Raw genomic sequence first — 19,859 nt, 5'->3', positions numbered from 1 at the left:
GCTACCCCTAACTAACAAAAACAAAATAAACGCCGATGACTCAAACACCTCGTGGGTTAACCTTGGTCCCACTCCGCACAATAAGCAGATCCCAAATCCAATAGATATATGCTGCAAGAAAGCCAGGGATGGTCATAACGTTTAGCAAAATATATAATATTCAACAGAGTGGATACAATTAATCGCAAATTAGAATGAATTCAGACTTAAAACGACATGTGAGACTTTATAACGTGCGTGAACAGAATTAATGGTACCAAACTTCAGACAAAAGATACTCTGCCACTGGACTTTAACCGAGCCCACTCTTTGCTCACTTACACTTTTGGACTCTAGAGTATCTCCTACACCTAAATGAGAAAGATTGCTAAAAACATACAGCTTACAACCACATACCTCAACATTAATTATGTTAATGTAAGGTAAAGATAATCACCAAAAACAATGTTACTATAATCCAGATGCGTGAAAGCTCAAATTTTTCTGTTTTTCAACTCAATAGAACACAAATTCTTGAAGTGATGTAATTTGATGTTTTCTTGGCGATTTCATAGACGAAAAACACGAAAGAAAAAGTTACTTGCATAGAGTTGCAAACACTATTAATTTAATTAATGAGGAGAAGTCCTCTGCATATTTCCCCCTTCTTCATAGGGGATCATGATCGCATTAAACTTTGGGTTAGAATATCATAGCGATTAGACTATCATAGCGATTAGTTTTCAGCATGGTTATAAAAACAATGTTGCTACCAGGATTCGATCATTAGACTTTGATTCATGCTTAGTGGCTATTGCTTATGCTGCAAAGAAATGTAGCGATGACAACTTATGACGACATTACACAAACCAAATTCCTGCCAACTTTCAATTACGATATACATAAATCCCTGGGTCGTATTTTCATTTGCAAACAATAGAAATAATTAGAACCTAAAAAAACCCAATTACCTTGGTTACTTCATTCCAATGAACAAAATCAAGAATTACCCACATCAGGCAATTGACCATTATGTCATACCTAAACAAAACTACTTCACTAATGTTACAACTGTATTTAAATTCATAAGGGGAAAAAAGATTTTCAGAATAAAAGGAGAAAAGGAGGGAAATGATTAGAACGGGGGAAGGGGAAAATGAAAATGTTCAAGTATCTAAACTGGTTGACTTTAAGTAAGATAAAAAACATGACAAAAAGATCACGAAAGAAAATTGGAATTGGATCATACTTAGACGCATGTTTGTGGTCAAAATTACTTACTTTGAATCCTTCAAATGTCTTCACTTGAAAATGACAAAAAGATAATTGAAAATGAGCGATACCCAACAACAGTAAATTCAACAATACTCACCGAAAAATACAATCAATCCAATTCATATTTTTAGGGTTTAAACATGAATTAAAGAAATCCCAAATTTGAAAAAAAAACACAAACTTGATCAGAGGTCTGTATTTCTGAAATTTGAAATTCAACCTAATCTAGCAAAAACAAACACATAAACTTGATAACCATATAAATAAAATTAAGAAACAAAAAGAAGCATTACAGTGGAAATAAATTGAATGATTAAACCGTACTTGAATTCATACCTGTTCGAACGTGATGGGAGAAAATCCGATTGAGGTGATACTTTCTTGTTAGACCTTAATGAAGAAGTCCAGTAAACCTTTGCCCTTTTCATTCGCGAAACTGCAATCGGGGGAAAAAAGTGTGACCCTACTTTGACCCTAATTTGACTCTGAAAATGTTAATTGCAGCTAAAATCTGGAAACATTCTTACCTTCTTTGTAAGCCATTCATGTTTATCAGTTCCAAATTAAATTTCCACCACTCTGCAAAGCATCAATAATCAACACTGAAATAAAATTAAAATATGGTTTGAACATCAGTTGCCAAACTAAAGCCATAGATTGTCATTAGAAACCCAAACAATTTTTCCAATAACAGTACTATATTCTTTTACAGTTTTATTTACAGCTCAAACTTTAGTTAAAACTAATTGAAATGATTTGTGTTTGGTGGTATCAGCATTTATTTTTGTTGGTAATGATTTCAATTTTCTTCTTAATGTTAGTAGAAAGAAAATCCCTTGTTAACCATTATTCAAGCTGTAAGGCACAATGATTAACCATTGCCATGCAATATCCGCATAGGTCCAAAGACGGGCTAGCGAATCCCCAGAAACAAACCCCATGATCCAAACTACAGTGTCAAGTGCAATATCGCATCAAAATGTTCAATGATCTGGGATGTTTCGAGATCGACCACTGATCAACAAAATAAAAACAATAACAGAACTCTAATTCAAAGAGAAACAGTTTATACACCATTACAAATTTAAATAGAAAATTCACTGTTTTTAGGGATTTTTAATGCGTATTTCTCCCTGAATCGAATTTGACTGAAGTAAAAACAACAAAATACAAAACCTAGATCTGATAAATCCCAAAACCCAAAAGCAAACCCCCCCAAAATCCATAACAACTTACAAACATTAGGCTAAAAGCGGAAAAGGGTTTGTTGGTGAAGAGACTTACAGCGGAGGGATTGACCTCTTCTTCTTCGAAAGGGTTGGGATCATAACGACCTGCCATTTTCAAAAAGAAATGATCAGACCCATGATTATTTCATTAAAAAGAAATGATCTTGAATTATTCAATTTCATCAAAGCAAGTACTATTTCAACCAAAATCAACCAACCAACCAACCAACTGTCAAATCCCATAAAAATAAAAATTCCCAAATTTAATTTTGTGACAAAGTCCAAAAATCATGAAATTATCAGAGAAAAAAAGCACGAATTTTCATTTTATTTACTCATTTAGTAGTCAAAATGATCCAAGAGCTAGTAAAACAAAAAGTATAATTATACAAAACTAAAACTAACCGAATGCAACATTTAGCTAGAACTGCAAGAGCATTTAATAAGAACATCAACAAAACACAAAATTTCCAGAAAAAAAAATAAAGAACAAAAAAGTGAGAAAACTTCCAAACCTTAGCACGGCGGTGAAGAGGGGCAGCCATCAAGCAAATATGAGCCATAGCATCAGGATTAACCTAATTGAAGGAGAGAGAAAATGAGAATCTGTAGAGACCTCCAAAATCGGTTTGACTCTAAAACTAAACCCTAAATCAAAGCATAAAAAAGATTTATACTCCAATTGAACTCGAATCAAACTAAAATTTGAAGAAATACACTGGTAAATCCGCTAATTAATTATAGGTCTTCAACGAAACCTTGAATTTAAAAGAAATTCAAATCACAAAATCTGCAAAATTAAAAAATAAAATAAAATTGAATCGACATTCACTCATTTCACCTTGCTCGCGCAGCAGCAGCTTCCGCCCATTCATTAGGAGAGAGAAAATCAAATTCTCGAAGAGTTTCGAATTCAAATTTGGGGAAAACAAATAAGGTGACATTGGAGATCGAGAGAGATTCGATGGTTTTCTGAGATCTTTGTGATTGTGTTTTCTGAGATTTGATTTGTGGAGATTCGAAGGATTTGGGGGTTTTTTCGTTTTTGATTTTTTGGATTTTTTCGAGAGGATTTGAGGGAGGAGAGAGAAGAGAGCGACGGGAGGCAAGAGAGCAGGAAAAGTTGAACGTTACTGAATAAAAGTAGCCTTATAATTGAGATTAGTTGTTGAACGGGTGAGGGTATTTTTGTATTTTTGCAAGTGGACACGAAAAGTTAAATTACTAAAATGACCTCAGCTCTTGGCTTATATAATAGAGATCAACAACGGTAAAAAAAAGAATTAAATAAATCAAATGAAGAATTATTTTCATCAAATAAATGTGCAAAAAAAAAAAAAACTGATTAACAAGTTCAAATCATAAATATTCTTTTATATCTCGGTTGATTCCATATATATTTTAATATGGAAAGTTATCAAATATAGACCCAAACGTGACATATAATAATTGGGAAATTATTTATTGCATTTGATATTCGAAATATTGGTATATTACTATACTGATCAACTACGGAGTATATAAACAGCAAAAAGGTTCTAAACAATTTATTATTCTATACTGCTCAACTACGGAGTATATAAACAGCAAAAAGGTTCTAAACAATTTGATTCAATCACCTCACAAAAAAAATAATCTTATTTATTTTCTTGTTTACCAAAAATGTCCGGAAACAAATCATTTCTACCTCTCCTTTTCGCACTTATGTTTCTCGTGTTTTCGGGTATGCTAACTTGTCCTTCCCTTTAAGTTTTGTTACTCGTATTTAATGTATACTACTATCTTTTAGAATTATTTGAAAAGTACAATTCTTACGGCCTTATGTTTATTCTGTATTTGTGTATAATCCTTGATTGATTTGAATTAACTTATTGGTCAATGTCCCAAAAAAGAGTAAAAAAATATTAACGTATTGATTGGATTATTTAAAACAATGTCTATTTACTTATTAATAATTTATTTTATTAGGTACAATCAAATGCAGAGTTGCTACAATAGATCTTCAAAGTTCTATAATTCTTTCTTCAAGGGATGGAGTAGAATGCCATGCACAATGGAGTTGCGATCCGGATATATGTCACATAGATGGTTGCCATGGGAGAAAGGCCAAATGTCTTCCCAGTTTATGTTGTTGTATGCCTAATTAATGGGAAAGTAAGAATAAAATAAAGATTTCATTTTTGAGTACATTGTTTTCTGGTTCTATTATTACTCTAAAATCAATCTATTTGATTTTGGAGTAGTATTTGAATTGATTATGAAATCAAATATTTGATTACTCCGTACCTTATTTACCGTATTACGTACATTCGGTACATTGGATTTCTTGAAGCGTTTGTTTGCTTTTGAGAGGATGAACTGGAATGGGAGTAATCAACCAGTCTGACAAAAAAAATCATAGACAAATTAAATAGTACTTGTTGGAATTTCCTCTATTTGTTGGTTTTACTTAAAAAAAATAAAAAAGTTTTGTTCCACATTAACAAAAAGTTTTGTTCCACGTTGAGAAAGTACAAATGTCTCTTAGAGCTTTTGTATACTACTATCTTTTAGAATTATTTGAAAAGTACAGTTCTTAGGTCCTTATGTTCAGTGTATCGTTATTCGACGTCTTAAAAACGCCTTCAATTAATTAGTAAAAGTAAAAATTTACCCTTTAAATTAAAACTCCCCACCCCTCTTCACCCATTAGTGCCTTAATTTGATAGAAATGGGCGTGATCTACGGCTATGATAATAGAGCTACTCATGAGCTAAGTAAACTAATCATACGTTAATTTATACGAAGTACATAATAATATTTACAAACTAGATTAGATCCCGTGCTTGCACGGATATTTTTAAAATTATTTGAATGATTTTTTATACTATATTTGACTAAAATATTTATCAAGGCACTGCATAATTAATAATGTTGAACGAATGCATTTAATCATGTAATCGAGAGTATAAAATTTTCTCCTATTACGTATACATATTTTATATGCTTGGTATGGTAATTTGTCCAAAATATTGAGTAAATATATATATTTTTCATTATTAATATAAGATTTGACTAAAATATTACCAAAAAATATTTTTAGAAAACTATTATTATGTGGCATATATTATTTCCATAAATATATAAACAAATATCTTTTCCATACATAAATAATAAATAAAAAGGTTTCCTTTCCTTATCAAAAAAAAAAAAAAAACACAAAATAAAAAGGATATACAATAATTTCAAAAAAATGAATAGGGATTTGGGAAAATAGTTTCAATTTTGCACCATGAAGTGACATGTGTCATCACCGATGTTTGTGTTTAGTATAATGTGATATATAGATAGATATAACCTATTCTATCGGCCTTATCTCACTCTCCCAACCACCATCACCATTGCCAACCACCGAATGAAGAAATCCGAGTTATCCCATTGCCTTTACTATGGAATCAGTTCCATATATGCTCATTGTATTGATAAAATTCTGTGAAGATCGTCGACTAATGGCGACTATCATGTTTTTAATTAAATCTCAGCCATTAGTTTAATTGAATAAATCTTAGCCGTAGATAAGTATATTCATCTAAATTATGTTTGTCTGTAAAAACTAAGGTAAATCTATTATTCAAACTAAGCTCGATAAGTATAACCTTAATGTTTTTAAAATTACATTTATGATCCCTCCTAATCTGTATCACAAAATTAATTTACTTATATCTATATTATATATTAAAAGGTCTCTATAAAAAAGTATAGGTGACACGTTCGCTCAGCTTATGGGTTTTTTGTTCCATGTAATCTTCATATACATAAAAATAGGGTGATGATAAAGGTTGTAAGTTGCGACAACATTTAGTTGTCGCAATCTTATGTGTCGGAGTTTAATTGGTACATATAGGCGCCACGTAGGCTATGCTTCGTCACAATATTTTTACTATCAATGCGATATTTTTACTATGAAAAATTATAAATAAGGTAGTTGATATAAAAAAGAAACAAAATAGAATATTAAGATTTTCCTACCTTTTTTTCTCAACATATAATAGATTATATAAGTTAAATATTTTAATTCCCAGTTAAAATCATGACACATAAGCATGCCATGTCATCATTGTGACACGGCTTAAAGGTCGCATGTTGCGACCTTTATCATTTTCGTAAAAATAAATGTCAAACATGGTTTACGTAAGGTTTGAACCCTAATTAACCTTTAGTTTAAACAATACAACTTTTACCACTAAGCTATTACATGTTTCAAGTTATTGTTGCGCCAAAAAAAACATAAAGGGTTGTTTGGTTCAACAAATTGGAATGGAATGTAAACCAGGAAGGTATGTAATGACATCCCCGTAAAAAAATATGCACAAAGGTTTTCACCGTAAGTGAAGTTCTCACAATAAAAGGGTTAAATTCTTGAGATTTTAGGAGGAAGGATTAATATATTGAAGAAGGGTCAAAGGGATGAAGAGAAAAAAGTCACGACTATGGAATTGAGAGAACAAAGAAGTTCTCGAGAAGTGTCGCCCTTAACTAATTTGTTTCAAGTTACCAAATATCAACAGTGAGGCGGATTAGAGAAATTAACTGTTAAGATTTAAATAATGAACGGTTAAGATTTAAATAATGAATGGTTAAGATTAGGGTTTTCACCATAGGATAAGTTCTCACTTTAAGGCAGTTCATTTAATTTGAAGTTTGTGATTTTTTAAAGTGTTCATTTAATTTAAGGTTTGTGTTGCCATGTAGATTAAGTGACGGTATGGCCATGAAGGCATGAAGTATATTGTCCAGGCCATTTTACGTTTAATATCTTTCTTGTCTCTAGAAATTCCCTCTTTTGTAAAAGCATTTGTTATTTCTCTAATGGTTAAGTATTTGTTCATTTCTAATAATGAAAAAAAAAATGTAATTTTCCACTTGTCTTGCAGAGTAGGAGTGAAAATTGCAATTTGAAAATATCTAAACAAATAGATTAGAGTAACATAGATCCTATAACGGTAGTGTCGAATTGTCAATACTTAAAGAGTTGGGACAAATACTTACAGCCACTTCCAAACATTGTTAAATATGAAATAAAATAAAAGTACACAACAACAAAATGATCACATTTTGACGAAGAAGTACAAGTACATTGGATGAATCAGAAGCATGTATCCAACTTTTAAATATATCAACTTCTTTTCTGCGTTGGTCTTTCAACCAGTTTGGATCATTCGACTGTGCGGACGTTAAATCTAAACAGTGTGAGCCTATCAAAGAAATGAGAAATTATAGGAATGTAAATAGTAGTATAATAATATCGTTAAGTAAAGTATAAGCGACATAAGCCTTAAATATCTAATGCGTACCTTCTTTTGTTGTTAATGCAGCAATTGTTTTGGACAGGTCTTCCAAAATCCTATTAAGATTGAAATACTATGTTAGAAACTTGAACCAGTCAAGAATATTAAAAGAACACTTAATATCGCCGTTAATCGCATACTGTAAGTTCTCGATCTTACCCGACACGACTATACGGGTCTATAAGGCCGTTAGAGAAAATTATGTTCCTCCCAAATTTCCGAAGAGCAGATTTTACGTCCTAAAAAAAAACCATTAGAGATTGATGTTGTGAATCTAAATGCTTTGAATAGATGAAGTGTGTGAAATGTACTATGAATAATATTTAATAAAAAAAGAAATAAGCACGTTTACCTGACCACGGTAGAATGCTGACTTCCAATGAGGATTTGCTCCATAAGGCCCATACATTTGCTCACAATCCTCCAATTGTTTGGCCAAACTATACGGGTTTGGTTCAAACATAGTGTTATTTCCACAACCCATTGGCAGAATTATCTCCTTACACGACTGCGCGTTAAACAATTTACACTAATGTTTAGGAAAATATAAGAAAAACACGAAGAAATTCAAAATAGCTATTCTCAATACTAATATAGTTTCATTTATATAATGTTGTCTAAATGGTGAAAGTAGTGTGAAACTGTAATAGTTTGGAAGAAGTTTATACCTGCCAACTCCAAGCTATTGATGAAGCCTCATCAAGACCGGGAGAAGGTTCAAGCGGAGAAACTAAGTTGTTGCAATATGATCCGGCAAATACATAAGCAGCCCGGGATATTGCCAAAATAATGTCATCGGTTGGTGGATTAACAATTTTATCACACAAAATGTTAATCCAATATCCAAACCGACCATTGTATTGAGCCGCAAAATAGTATGCACTAGCTAGATATAGTTTCAGATCTTCACCTGAGTACAATGGACTGAAAACCCCAACAAAGTACTTAAATAACAAAATGAGACAAAAAATGGTTAACATACGATATATAATATTATCTAGTAATGTACCTGCATGTGTTGAATGTACGACTAAGATCTGCTAAACCACTTGATTTAGAACTCATACTATCTATCACCGCCCATGATTGACGAATAGTATCATAGCATTTCTGGCTTTGATCCTTAAAAAATTAAAGTTGGAAATAATACATTTTATGTCAGTAATATAATTATATATCGTATTACAAAAATTCAATTGAAGTATAGTATAACTGAATTTTACCTTAAAGTCTTGGCTGACTACTGAACAGTACTGGTCTTTTGGAGGTATGGCTCCAAAATCAAGTAGTGGGGCAGAAGAGGCCAATGCTCCTATTGTAACATGTGGGTACTTTAGCCGGAACCAAATAGCCAACACTGTGGAATTAAAAGTAAGCAAAAGCAAATGTGAAAAATTAGTAAGAGCTGTAAAAATGTAGAATATGTATATATCTTTTTTATGTACATGCACTTACTCCCACCATACGATCCACCTATCACGATAACAGAAGAGTTTGGGGTTGAGAATTTTTTCTTGACATCGACAATGATCTTAGAAAAATCTTCCAACGCTTGTGCAACGGTGAAACACGCTCTAACATCAAGGTTAGCCATCGCCTTGTCAATTGAGCCTAAGGGTATCGACTTTCCATAGAAACGGTGCTGCAAAGTTTTTTCAGGTTCCATATTAGTAAATTCATAAATACTACGGAGTACTACCTTAAAAATACACCCTTTGTATTTACTACCTTATGCAAATTTAGTTTTAATTTACTACCTTAAACTATGTTTATGTTTGTAATCACTATCACTTTACATTTTTCTCATGATAAAATTAAGATATCTCTTTCATTTCTTAATCGTTTAAAGGAGATTCAAATTATTTGTGTGGAAGGATTCCATAGAGATGTTGCTTTTAAAATTTTGTAAAAGATAATTAAATAATATTTGTGAATCATCAAACAAATTGTTTTGAAATGCCGTTCGCAATAAAATCTCTATAGAAAAAGGAACATAATGTTAAAACCAGAAAATTGTAAAGTGGTAGTGATTTCAAACAAAAACATACTATAAGGTAGTAAAATAAAATAAAACTTTCATAAGCTAGTAAATACAATAGTGGTGTATTTTTAATATAGCAAATTTTCATAAAGTAGTAAATACAATACCTTTCTTTTAATAAATTACAAGATTGAAAATATTTTATAAAATTTTATACTGCTTTTTATGCTTGTATGGAGAAATGAAAGTACCTCAATATAGATGATCATAGCTTGGAGTTTTGGAGCAGCAATGTTAATCACTCCAATTTGATTTACCCACTGCTTTACGTATGACTCTCCTCCTAAGAAAACTAAAATCGGGCCTCTGGACTTTGGCCCGGCCCAATGTGTAGAGTCCACATAATAACTCTGGGGAAATCGCAAAGGGTGTGATTTTCCTGATCTAAAGTGGTCCACCGGCTGAGAGTACGCAAAATGTCGAGACGGGCCGATATCAGCTGTTGCAACATCCAATTATTAGCCCGTTAGTACGTCTATAAAATGTAGTCCGGGTCAATATTAAATGGGTTGAGCCCTAATAAAATAGGCATGTTCGATGGGTTGGGTCAGAGCTATGCCCGGGTCAATATAAATGGGTTGAGTCGGTGAAGATAGTTTAGTAAATGGACTGGTTTGGCTCAAGGCCCGTTGACCAAACTCGATCCGGCCATTTAAGTAATAACTCCTGAGTTTATTGTGGTAAATGGTATTTTGATGTCTTCTATAAAATAGTCAATAGTACCGTCATTCACAATTCAAATTGAATTAAATAAAAAGAAACTAATAATTAATGCCCAGATTTAGGAAAAGTGTGATGCAAATTTGACCTATAATCGGGATAAAACAGTCAAATCAATATTAAATAGTGACAAAAATTATTAGCAATAAAAGCAGTAAATAATACATGTAGAATCGTAGTATTCACCATTTCTTTAGATGATCTACTCAAATAATTATTTTTTATCTATTGTTTGTGGTGATTAAGGCTAATAACATAATTTTAATTTTATATACTTCCGCGCGCATCGCATGCATTGAGAATTTGAGACTAGTACGTTTATATGCAAACCCAACAGCAAATATAACACACGTATACTTATATTTAGCAATTTTGGTTATAAAACTAACTGATCCGTTAAGGGCCCATCTTGCCCTGACCCGACTCGTTTTTTTGACCCGACTCGTAAAAAACTGTCCCATATACGAAGTACGGAATATTAATTAACAGTGTATTTGACCCGCGGCGCAGATCTCGAGCTTTTAATGTGGAAGCGCCCCATTGGACATATTATTTCTAACTTTTCCTTTTATATCATTGTATTTATTAGTATGAATTATTACAGCTTATAGTAGCCCACCCACTACTAATTTGTATTTAATCCATATATTATATATATGTATAGTAATTTTGCAACCGTCGTGACCTACTCTAACCCCTAGCAAAACACATAATGAGAAAGAACCATTCATCAATATGAATCTCAAGGTTGTTTTGCATATCAACGAAACCTACTACCTCTGTTCCATAATGTTATTTACACTTTGGAATATGTGTCCAAAGTATGAAAACTTTGACCGTGGATTCCCAAAGTTATATACATCAAAATGACATCATGTAAGATCTTGTTATATTGGTTTCGTTATGTATTTTAAAAATATCAAATTTTTATAATTTTTTCACATACGGAAATGGATATATAAGTCGTTGAATATTGCATTGGAGTCCGTGCAAATAGTAAGCGTAAAGAACATTAAGGAACGGAGGTAGTATATTTTAATACCAAATTCAATACTCGAATATTAAGTATATGGCGTGTATCATGACCATAAAAGAAAAGTATTACAATTAAAAAATATATACTCCCTCCGTCCCGGAATACTTGACCTGTTTTTCTTATCGGGCCGTCCCTTAATACTTGACCTGTTTCTAAAAATGGAAATTTTCTAACAATATTATATTATTTCTCACTCCACCCCTATTAACCCACCTACCCCCTACTCCATACAAAAAATAATTAAAAATTCAACCCCTACTCTCCCCCAACCCCATCTCTTAACCCACCTCCCACTAACTACATTAAAATAATACCCCGCTATCAACTACTACCTACTACTAAATTAAATAAGTCAATTCAAATTCCTTAAACTCTATGCCGGTCAAACCGAGTCGAGTATTACGGGACGGAGGGAGTATCATACGGTAAACGACCATCTGAAAATATTATCAATCATGATGAGAGCTTGTCGATCATTATTAAATTTACTACAAAGTAGTATGAATTATTACAACTTGTAGTATAGCCCATTTTTGTGTTTTCGATTTGAATCTAGTCAGATAAGGAGTAGAAGTTGTCAAATATAGTAATATTACAACCATTATTACTTATAATACTCTAATTCCCTAGCCTATCCGCATTGACAAACACTACAAGAAATTGTACTATTAACGACGGGAAATTCCGTCGCAAAAGGCCAATAATCATTGATTAACGACGGGATTTCCTGTCGCGAACCCGTCATAAAAGGGGGCCGTCGTTAATAGAAATCCCGTCGTAAATACATCGTAAACCCGTCGTAAAAGACATTTGCGACGGCTATTCCTGTCATTGTTTGGTTGTTTGCCCCGTCGTAAAAAGCTTTTGCGACGGGATTTTTGACCCGTCGTAATTAAGTTGTCGTTAAAGATACAAATTCTTGTAGTGAAAGGCAAATTAACATGAAAGGCTTTTGCATGCTACTTGATATGTGGCGATGTAAACAAAGTCAGGTCAACAACCAGATGGGCAACGGAGAAGATCTTGCTATCTGTTTAACGCTATGTAGTTTGCTTTTAGTGTGTTATGTAACTCGTTGTAATTTGTGAACCTTTTTATTTATGTAAAATTAAGCTTATGTCAAAAAAAAAAAAAAAAAAAAAAAAAGAAGACAAAGGCGAATTACAATACAACATTACTAATTCGTTCCCAAAACACATTAAGTAATAATTAAGTTGCGTATCTTATCGAAACATATACTTAAATATTTCTTCATTTGATTTACTTAAATATACAAAAGAATTTCTTGCAAACATATCTTACAGAATCCAACACTCAAATATTAAGTATATGTTGTATATGATAAAACGGTCATCTTATAATTTTAATGAGAGCTTCAATTCTAAGATGTTAATTAATTAAAACATTATCAATCAAGGTAAAAACCCCTCATTATTTTACATCAACAACGGTAAAAATAAATCAAATGAAGAATTATTTTCATCAAATAAATGTGCAAAGTAAAAAAAAAGAATAAACTGCGATCGTGAATGAATTCGCAATTCATACTTGAGAGTTATATTGATCAATCCATCGTTCTTTCTTTAAACTTTGTAGTATCACAATTTGACTACTTTCATGAATTCAAAAAATTACATAAACCAATCTTGTCATTATCAACTGACTAAAAACAAATGTTTTCGTGTTCTGCAAACACCTTCAATTCCCTAAAAAGGGAAAAACTCAAACATCAATTTCTTGCTTTTTGTTCATTCTTCTTGTAGTTTCGATTCCTTTGATCTCCTTTTAAGGCTTGCTCCTCTTTCACCAAAATAAAATTAAAAAAATAAATTCAACATCACATTTATAAAATGTAAATTAGACATATTCATTAAAATACTTAATTCCCCTAAATACACTAATAAGAAATTTTGGTTTAGATTGTACGGAGTACTAGAAAGAGTAGACTTGTTTTTTTTTTTTTTTTTTCGAATGAGCCACAAGGGCGGGGATGAGAATCGATCACAGGATCACCTGGAATCGGGATGGAAGTTCTGACCAACAGAAAGAGCAGACTTGTAAAAATAATAATACTTCCTATAAAATTAAATATGCACAAGAATTAAGAGATGTAGGTTAAGGTAGATACCATGATCTCGATCAGCAGCAAAAGAAAACACAGAGCAAAGGACAAGGAGCAGCCCCAAAGCTGGTGCTAATTGCATACTGAAATAATAACAAACTCATTAACATTTAATTTTTTGTTAATACAAAATTTGAACATAATGCATTCTTGAAATTTTGACAATACACGTTGATTATAAAACCTAAAAAGCTACAAACCCACCCTTACGATCTACTCCTAGGAAATTATAACTTCGAAATTATGCCGATCAACTCTTTCAAAGCATCATAATTAAATTATACAGCCAGTATTAAAAACCATACTAGATGAACTCACATGAGATTCGAATTCTAGTTACACTACAATTCCTAATATTATTCCGTACTAGAGATCTAGAATACTACGTATATACCAAGAACATATATATTTCATTCTTAGTATTCAAACAAGCTAGCTATTCTAAGATAAGATTGTAGTATTTAACAACTCACCTTCCAAATTTTGTTGGTTGTTGTTGTTGTTGTTGTTGTTGCTGCTGCTGCTCGTTTTAATATCAATTAAGGCTTTAATTAACGAAGATGAAAGGGCTTAGATAACAAGTGCAAGGGCCTTTTCACAGCCAATTAACAAGTGCAAAGCCAGAATCCCAGTTTACAACGAATATAATGCAGCTTCGAAGATCGCCTTTTACCTGAAAGACAATCATAGTACTCCGTATAATATAAATCGATAGCATTACCTAATTAATATCAGACAAAGAAATGAATTAAAGCTCGTATATAAATGCTAATATATATACCTTGTAAATTGTAGGGATGGAAATATCTAGTGGATGATCCATTAACCCGGTCACCTGCTATAATTAAGTGGATGAAAATCCGAATTAAATGGATGAAAAGCGGGTGATGGGTGAAGCGGGTGATGGATGTGGGTCGGATGCGGGTGATGTTTTTTTATCCATCACCCGATCCATCACCCGTTTATCACCCGATCCGTCACCCATTTATTTTAAATATATTATTTATATTAATATTTAAACATAAAATGTGTATAAATCCATTATGTATTAAGTTAGTGCTTACTTAATTTTCTTTTTTGGTTATAATTTATGCGTGATAAGAACTAATTATATGTTTTGGAAATAAGTGAAGTTATGTAACCTTTTTCTTTTCGTTAATTATTATGCATATTATTAGATGGTGAATTTTTAATAGTTAATAATTTTCATCCGAATATCACCCGATCCACCCGGTTCACCCGCGGGTGATGGATGGACGGAATGCGGGTGATGAGTAAAGCGGGTGACGGATGGACCGGGTGGAGCGGATGGAAGCGGGTGATGCTCCACCCGACCCAAATCCCACCCATTTCCATCCCTAGTAAATTGTAATAATAAGATCAAGATCCCCAAAGCAGCCGCAAGAATAGTGAAAACTAGCTAGGAGATACTATTTGATCTTTCGATCACTTCAGGCCTGAAAATCTTTGTTATTGTGCCACCTAATCTAAAATGTACCCTTCTACCGTTCTACGTACAGGGCCAGGGCCGGGCTAGCTCAAAGTTTGTACACTGAAAAATTCATGAAGCGGTCGAAAAGGAATACTACTACGTATATTGGAAGAAAACCACTGCACACCTAGTTTTCCATTAAACATGCGCAAGGCTACTACGTACATATGCATATATATCGAGTGGGACATGAAGATTAATTAAAGAGCTTTGTAAAAAATAGAAATGGGAGAGTTACGTGCATGTTAAATGCTCAAAATATATATTTTGCATGCAATGGTATTGGTGGGCTACCTTTAGTTCGGAGTACTACAATTAGAAGAATATTGATATACTTGAGGCTGGGGCCGGGGCCCACCAATCCACCATCCAAATATATACGGAGTACTCCGTAGCCAGTATCATTTCTGGACTTACTCTAGAAGGAAGTATTTTCGAATATCGGATATGTGCTTGTAAATGCATATCATAGTAAAAGACAAAATAGGAAAAATGAAAAAAAAAATTAATTAAATGGTACTTTTTTAAATAAAAATTGTACTTTTTTTTACAGAATGATACTTTTTTTTTTACATGAATGGTACTTCCTTTTTTGTCTTTTAGCTGATATGTGTGTTGCCACACATATCTGATATCCGAAAAAACAACCTCCGTACTCCAGTGTGATGCCTAAATGAATTCTTTTGTTTTTTTTATAAAACATGCCTAAATTAATTCTACTACTAATTGTTAGTGTAGACTAAAATAATACCAAAAAATATTTAGCAAAATTATTATTACGTCATATCTTATTGCCATAATTTATAAACTAATGATTATTTTTTTTCATACATAAATAGTTTATAAAAATGGGTAAAGAATAAAAATAAAATAAAACGGATACACATTTTAGGAAAATGGTTTTTGGCGGGAAAATTTTGCACCAGAAAGTGACACGTGTCATTCATGTTGTCTGTTTTAGTATAAAGTAATAGATTCATATTAATTAAATACCTAAAAATTTACTACAATTATTCTCTACGGGTTTTATGTGTGAAAAGAACAACTTAATTTAAGTGATCGGGTATTTAAATAACTGATCTCTTTGGTTTGAATTGAATTTGCACATGGGCATGTTATTCAAAAATCTAAGAGACCTGTTGTTTCTAAATATTGGTCTCTTAGGCTAATCCCCATAGTTATATTACAGGTCTCTTACCTCTCATCGATTAGTTTTTTTTTTAATTTTCTTTGGGGGGTCGGTGGACCCCTCTTACACCCACGTGGCTCCGCCACTGATTGAAACATTCCAATTTGGGTAATAAGTAGATATGCATCCATCTCGAATGCTCCGTATAGTCGTATACTCCAATATACATGTTTTACTATTTCGGATAAATTATACCAAACTAATATTTAATAACAGACAATTAATTTGCAAGAAATTCAGATTGTCACGTGTTCCTCTTTGAAAACATTTTTCCTTTTAAGTTTATTAAATTTCATGCTCTTTTTTTCCTCTATTTCCTTGCCCCTTCAGGCCTTCACCTCCAAATAATTTCATGTCCCTTCACTTCCAATAAATTCATGTCCGTTTACCTCCAATATACCAAAGTATATTTCTTTCTTCACTGTTTTCTTAGTGAAACACGAAATGAAATACATTTACTCTTTTTTATGAATTAAAAAATTGAAACTCACTTAATTTTAAAACATAACAAAAATCGTACATGACACAGGATCAATACTAATTCAATTTAAAAGGCGACCATTATTTTAATTAATAGTAATTTTTTATTTTTATTTTTTTTAGTTATTTAATTAGCCATTAGGGGTTACACCTTCGAAAAGAAACTGCCCATAAGCCCATTAGGTGTGCATAATGTCGCAGATGAAACCATAGTTGATGATCGACATCATTACTACTCCCTCCGTTTCTTTTTGTTTGTTACGCTTGGACTTTTGCACGTTTATTAACGTATAATAAATAATTTTTTTCTTTTTTATTAAAAAAATAAGCCCAAGTAAACCATCAACCCACTAATCATTACAACCACCAATAAGATTGTTTTATTTATCAAAATGAACCAATAATGAAAAAGCACAAAGATTGCTAACTTAACATATTTGGGAAATTGTAAGGACATTTAATGAGTTGAAAAAATTGGACCAATTAAAATTAAAAGATGGCACAAAAAATGATAGTATAATAAGTTTATAAAAGGAAAAATTCTCCCACGTAACAAATATTGTGAAACAGCCTAAAAAGAATACGTAACTGTTAAGATAAGAATACTAGTGCAACTCAAAGACACAAATACGCAGTAGTAGTAGTTTATACGGAACAGCAATAGTAGTAATTAGTGTTTTAGTTGGAATTGCTTTACAACTCTTAACGTGTACTATATATATGATTCTCATATCAGTGATAAACATACAGAAATTATTCAATATTTGTCATGGTATCAAGAGCAAGGTTAGTTTTTTTTCCGCATAATTAAATCACATACGTGAGCTATGGCAATCGATGATGACGAACCGAAATCAACACCAGGAGAAGAGCTTTCTAAAGAGTACTATCTGGGTTCGAGCGACGCACCCGGAAACATTATCACGCCAATTAAACTGCGTGGATCAAAGAACTATGATGAGTGGGCTGCCTCTGTCCGTCGAGCCCTTATATCCAAGAGGAAATTTGGGTTTGTTGAAGGAAAAATCAAAGAACCCACGGACCCTGACAGACTCGCGGATTGGATAGCGGTACACTCGATGCTCATCTCTTGGATTTCGCACACCCTAGACGAATCACTGCGATCAACTGTTGGAGATTTTGACGATGCCGGTGTCATGTGGCTCTACCTGAAGACACGGTTTTGTGTGGTGAGTGGTACTCGCTTATGTCAGTTAAAGAAGAAACTTTGGAACTGTAAACAACAACCCAATGATCCCGTCCCGACTTACTATGGTAGTCTCTCCACATTATGGAAGGAGTACATCGCTTATGCTCGTGTGCCTAGGTGCTCTTGTGGGGCGTGTAAATGTGATATCGCTGGTCAAATTAATCATATACGGGCTGAAGATTACCTCCATTATTTCTTGATTGGACTTGATACTCCGTACAAGGCGATTCGAGCCCAATTACTCGCACGATCACCTCTGCCTAGCGTGGAAGACGCTTACTTGAATGTATGCAATACGGAATATCTTCGTGAAGAACAAAGCCATGACCGCCGTGAACCTGTGGTGGCATTCAAAATCGAGGCTCGTTCCCGGACCCGCGACGACAACAATGACAAGTTCTGTAATCATTGTAACAAAGGAGGGCATGACGAGGATGGATGCTTTCAATTAATTGGGTATCCAGAATGGTGGCCGGGTGATCGGAGGGGAGGCCGTGGCTCCAGCCGTCCAGGTAACAAAGGCGGGAGGATGAGCGGTGGTCGGTCTTCTAGTGTAGGAGGTAGTAACAATGGAGGGGGGATGAATGCAGGTACAACTAACAGAAGCAGTAACAATATTGTTAGGGCAAATAAAGTACAAACTCAAAACACACAGGCCTCTACCAAAAACAATAGTAATGGGCTTGTGGATGGGCTAGCAGAAATTTCAGCAACTCAGGCCCAGCAGATTTTAGATTTATTAACATCCAAGGCTAAATCCAAATTGCAGGGTAAGATTAATAATAATTTAATTTGGATCGTTGATACAGGAGCATCGAATCATTGCACATCCGACCTCTCGTTATTGATGAACATTCAGACAATTCCGGATTGTCCTGTCGGACTCCCGGATGGACAGACCGCATATACAAATCAAAGTGGCTCGGTAAAATTGGAAGGCGGATTGGTGTTGGACAATGTGTTATTTGTGCCTCGTTTAAATTGCAATTTAATATCTGTAACACAATTAAGTGACGAATCAAATTGTGTTGTTCAATTTACTAATAAAATATGTGTTATGCAGGACCGGTCGACGAGGACGATGATTGGCCTGGGTGTACGTAAAGATGGACTTTATTTTTTCCGTGGAATTCCGTTGGTCAAATTGTGCAGTTGATACAAATTGTGTGGTGGAACTGTGGCATCAACGAATGGGACATCCATCGGACAAAATAGTGAAGCTTCTTCCCCTGTTAGTAGTGCAGTCAGAAAAAATAATAAAGTATGCGATATATGTCCTCATGCTAAGCATACTCGTAGTAGTTTTCCTATTAGTCAGAATAAAGCAAGTAGAATGTTAGAATTAGTACATTTGGATTTATGGGGACCTTACAAGACTCGTTCGTCTTGTGGGGCTCGGTATTTTTTAACTATTGTAGATGATTTTTCTAGGGGATTATGGATTTATTTACTTCGTGATAAAACTGAGGTTGAGACTATGTTTATGAATTTTGTGGCATTAAGTAAACGACAATTCAACCAAGATATTAAAGTTATACGTAGTGATAATGGAACGGAATTTAATTGTCTACAAGGTTATTTCTTCAAAAATGGCATTATTTGAATCCTCATGTGTTGGTACTCCTCAACAAAATGGTAGAGTAGAAAGAAAACATCAACATCTCTTAAACGTGGCTCGTGCATTGCGTTTTCAAGCACAATTACCGAAAAAGTTCTGGGGAGAATGTGTGTTGGCCGCATGTTATTTAATTAATAGGAC

The 19,859-nt window shown here is 33.3% G+C and overlaps 2 protein-coding genes and 2 long non-coding RNA genes across 7 annotated transcripts; 1 reads left to right on the top strand and 3 right to left on the bottom strand.

Moving 5' to 3' along the window:
- Positions 1-1,856, bottom strand: LOC130459161 (uncharacterized). The gene is made up of 3 exons (XR_008918336.1): positions 1,782-1,856; positions 1,591-1,690; positions 1-111 (listed from the first exon to the last, which is right to left on the bottom strand). It is a non-coding gene; the product is annotated as an uncharacterized lncRNA (long non-coding RNA).
- A 244-nt stretch (positions 1,857-2,100) lies between these two features.
- Positions 2,101-9,476, bottom strand: LOC130472090 (uncharacterized). Its single transcript, XM_056842516.1, has 11 exons — positions 9,266-9,476; positions 9,034-9,167; positions 8,820-8,932; positions 8,479-8,734; positions 8,163-8,318; positions 7,970-8,049; positions 7,817-7,866; positions 7,599-7,717; positions 2,999-3,061; positions 2,539-2,588; positions 2,101-2,203 (listed from the first exon to the last, which is right to left on the bottom strand). The coding sequence occupies exons 1-11, from the start codon at positions 9,474-9,476 to the stop codon at positions 2,101-2,103; spliced, it is 1,335 nt and encodes a 444-aa protein (XP_056698494.1).
- Positions 9,477-13,187: 3,711 nt separating this feature from the next.
- Positions 13,188-14,449, bottom strand: LOC130460140 (uncharacterized). The gene is made up of 3 exons (XR_008920084.1): positions 14,203-14,449; positions 13,736-13,812; positions 13,188-13,407 (listed from the first exon to the last, which is right to left on the bottom strand). It is a non-coding gene; the product is annotated as an uncharacterized lncRNA (long non-coding RNA).
- A 3,208-nt stretch (positions 14,450-17,657) lies between these two features.
- Positions 17,658-19,617, top strand: LOC110774670 (uncharacterized). 4 transcript variants are annotated; one of them, XM_056826939.1, is made up of 2 exons: positions 17,658-18,690; positions 19,164-19,617. In XM_056826939.1, the coding sequence occupies exons 1-2, from the start codon at positions 17,718-17,720 to the stop codon at positions 19,202-19,204; spliced, it is 1,014 nt and encodes a 337-aa protein (XP_056682917.1). In that variant the 5' UTR covers positions 17,658-17,717; the 3' UTR covers positions 19,205-19,617. The 4 variants fall into 4 exon arrangements, with proteins under 4 accessions (XP_056682917.1, XP_056682916.1, XP_021834921.2 ...); XM_056826938.1 differs by having other exon boundaries at positions 18,910-19,617; XM_021979229.2 differs by having other exon boundaries at positions 17,658-18,870.
- The last annotated feature ends 242 nt before the right edge of the window (positions 19,618-19,859 follow it).

Source organism: Spinacia oleracea, chromosome 4 (genome assembly GCF_020520425.1).
Source record: "Spinacia oleracea cultivar Varoflay chromosome 4, BTI_SOV_V1, whole genome shotgun sequence".
Classification (NCBI taxonomy): domain Eukaryota; kingdom Viridiplantae; phylum Streptophyta; class Magnoliopsida; order Caryophyllales; family Amaranthaceae; genus Spinacia; species Spinacia oleracea.
The sequence above is the reverse complement of the archived record's forward strand: the minus strand, read 5'-3'. Positions and strand labels throughout refer to the sequence as shown.

What these genes read in the sequence shown, in the direction of transcription:
- LOC110774670 (XM_056826937.1), top strand. Translation starts at nt 17,718, where the DNA reads ATGGCAATCGATGATGACGAACCGAAATCAACACCAGGAGAAGAGCTT. An exon ending in ATACAAATCAAAGTGGCTCG is followed by an intron (nt 19,026 to 19,163) that starts GTAAAATTGGAA and finishes TGTGTTATGCAG; the next exon opens with GACCGGTCGACGAGGACGAT.
- LOC130472090 (XM_056842516.1), bottom strand. Translation starts at nt 9,476, where the DNA reads ATGGAACCTGAAAAAACTTTGCAGCACCGTTTCTATGGAAAGTCGATA. An exon ending in CAATAGCTTGGAGTTGGCAG is followed by an intron (nt 8,319 to 8,478) that starts GTATAAACTTCT and finishes TTTAACGCGCAG; the next exon opens with TCGTGTAAGGAGATAATTCT. An exon ending in CTCTTCACCGCCGTGCTAAG is followed by an intron (nt 2,589 to 2,998) that starts GTTTGGAAGTTT and finishes TGAAAATGGCAG; the next exon opens with GTCGTTATGATCCCAACCCT.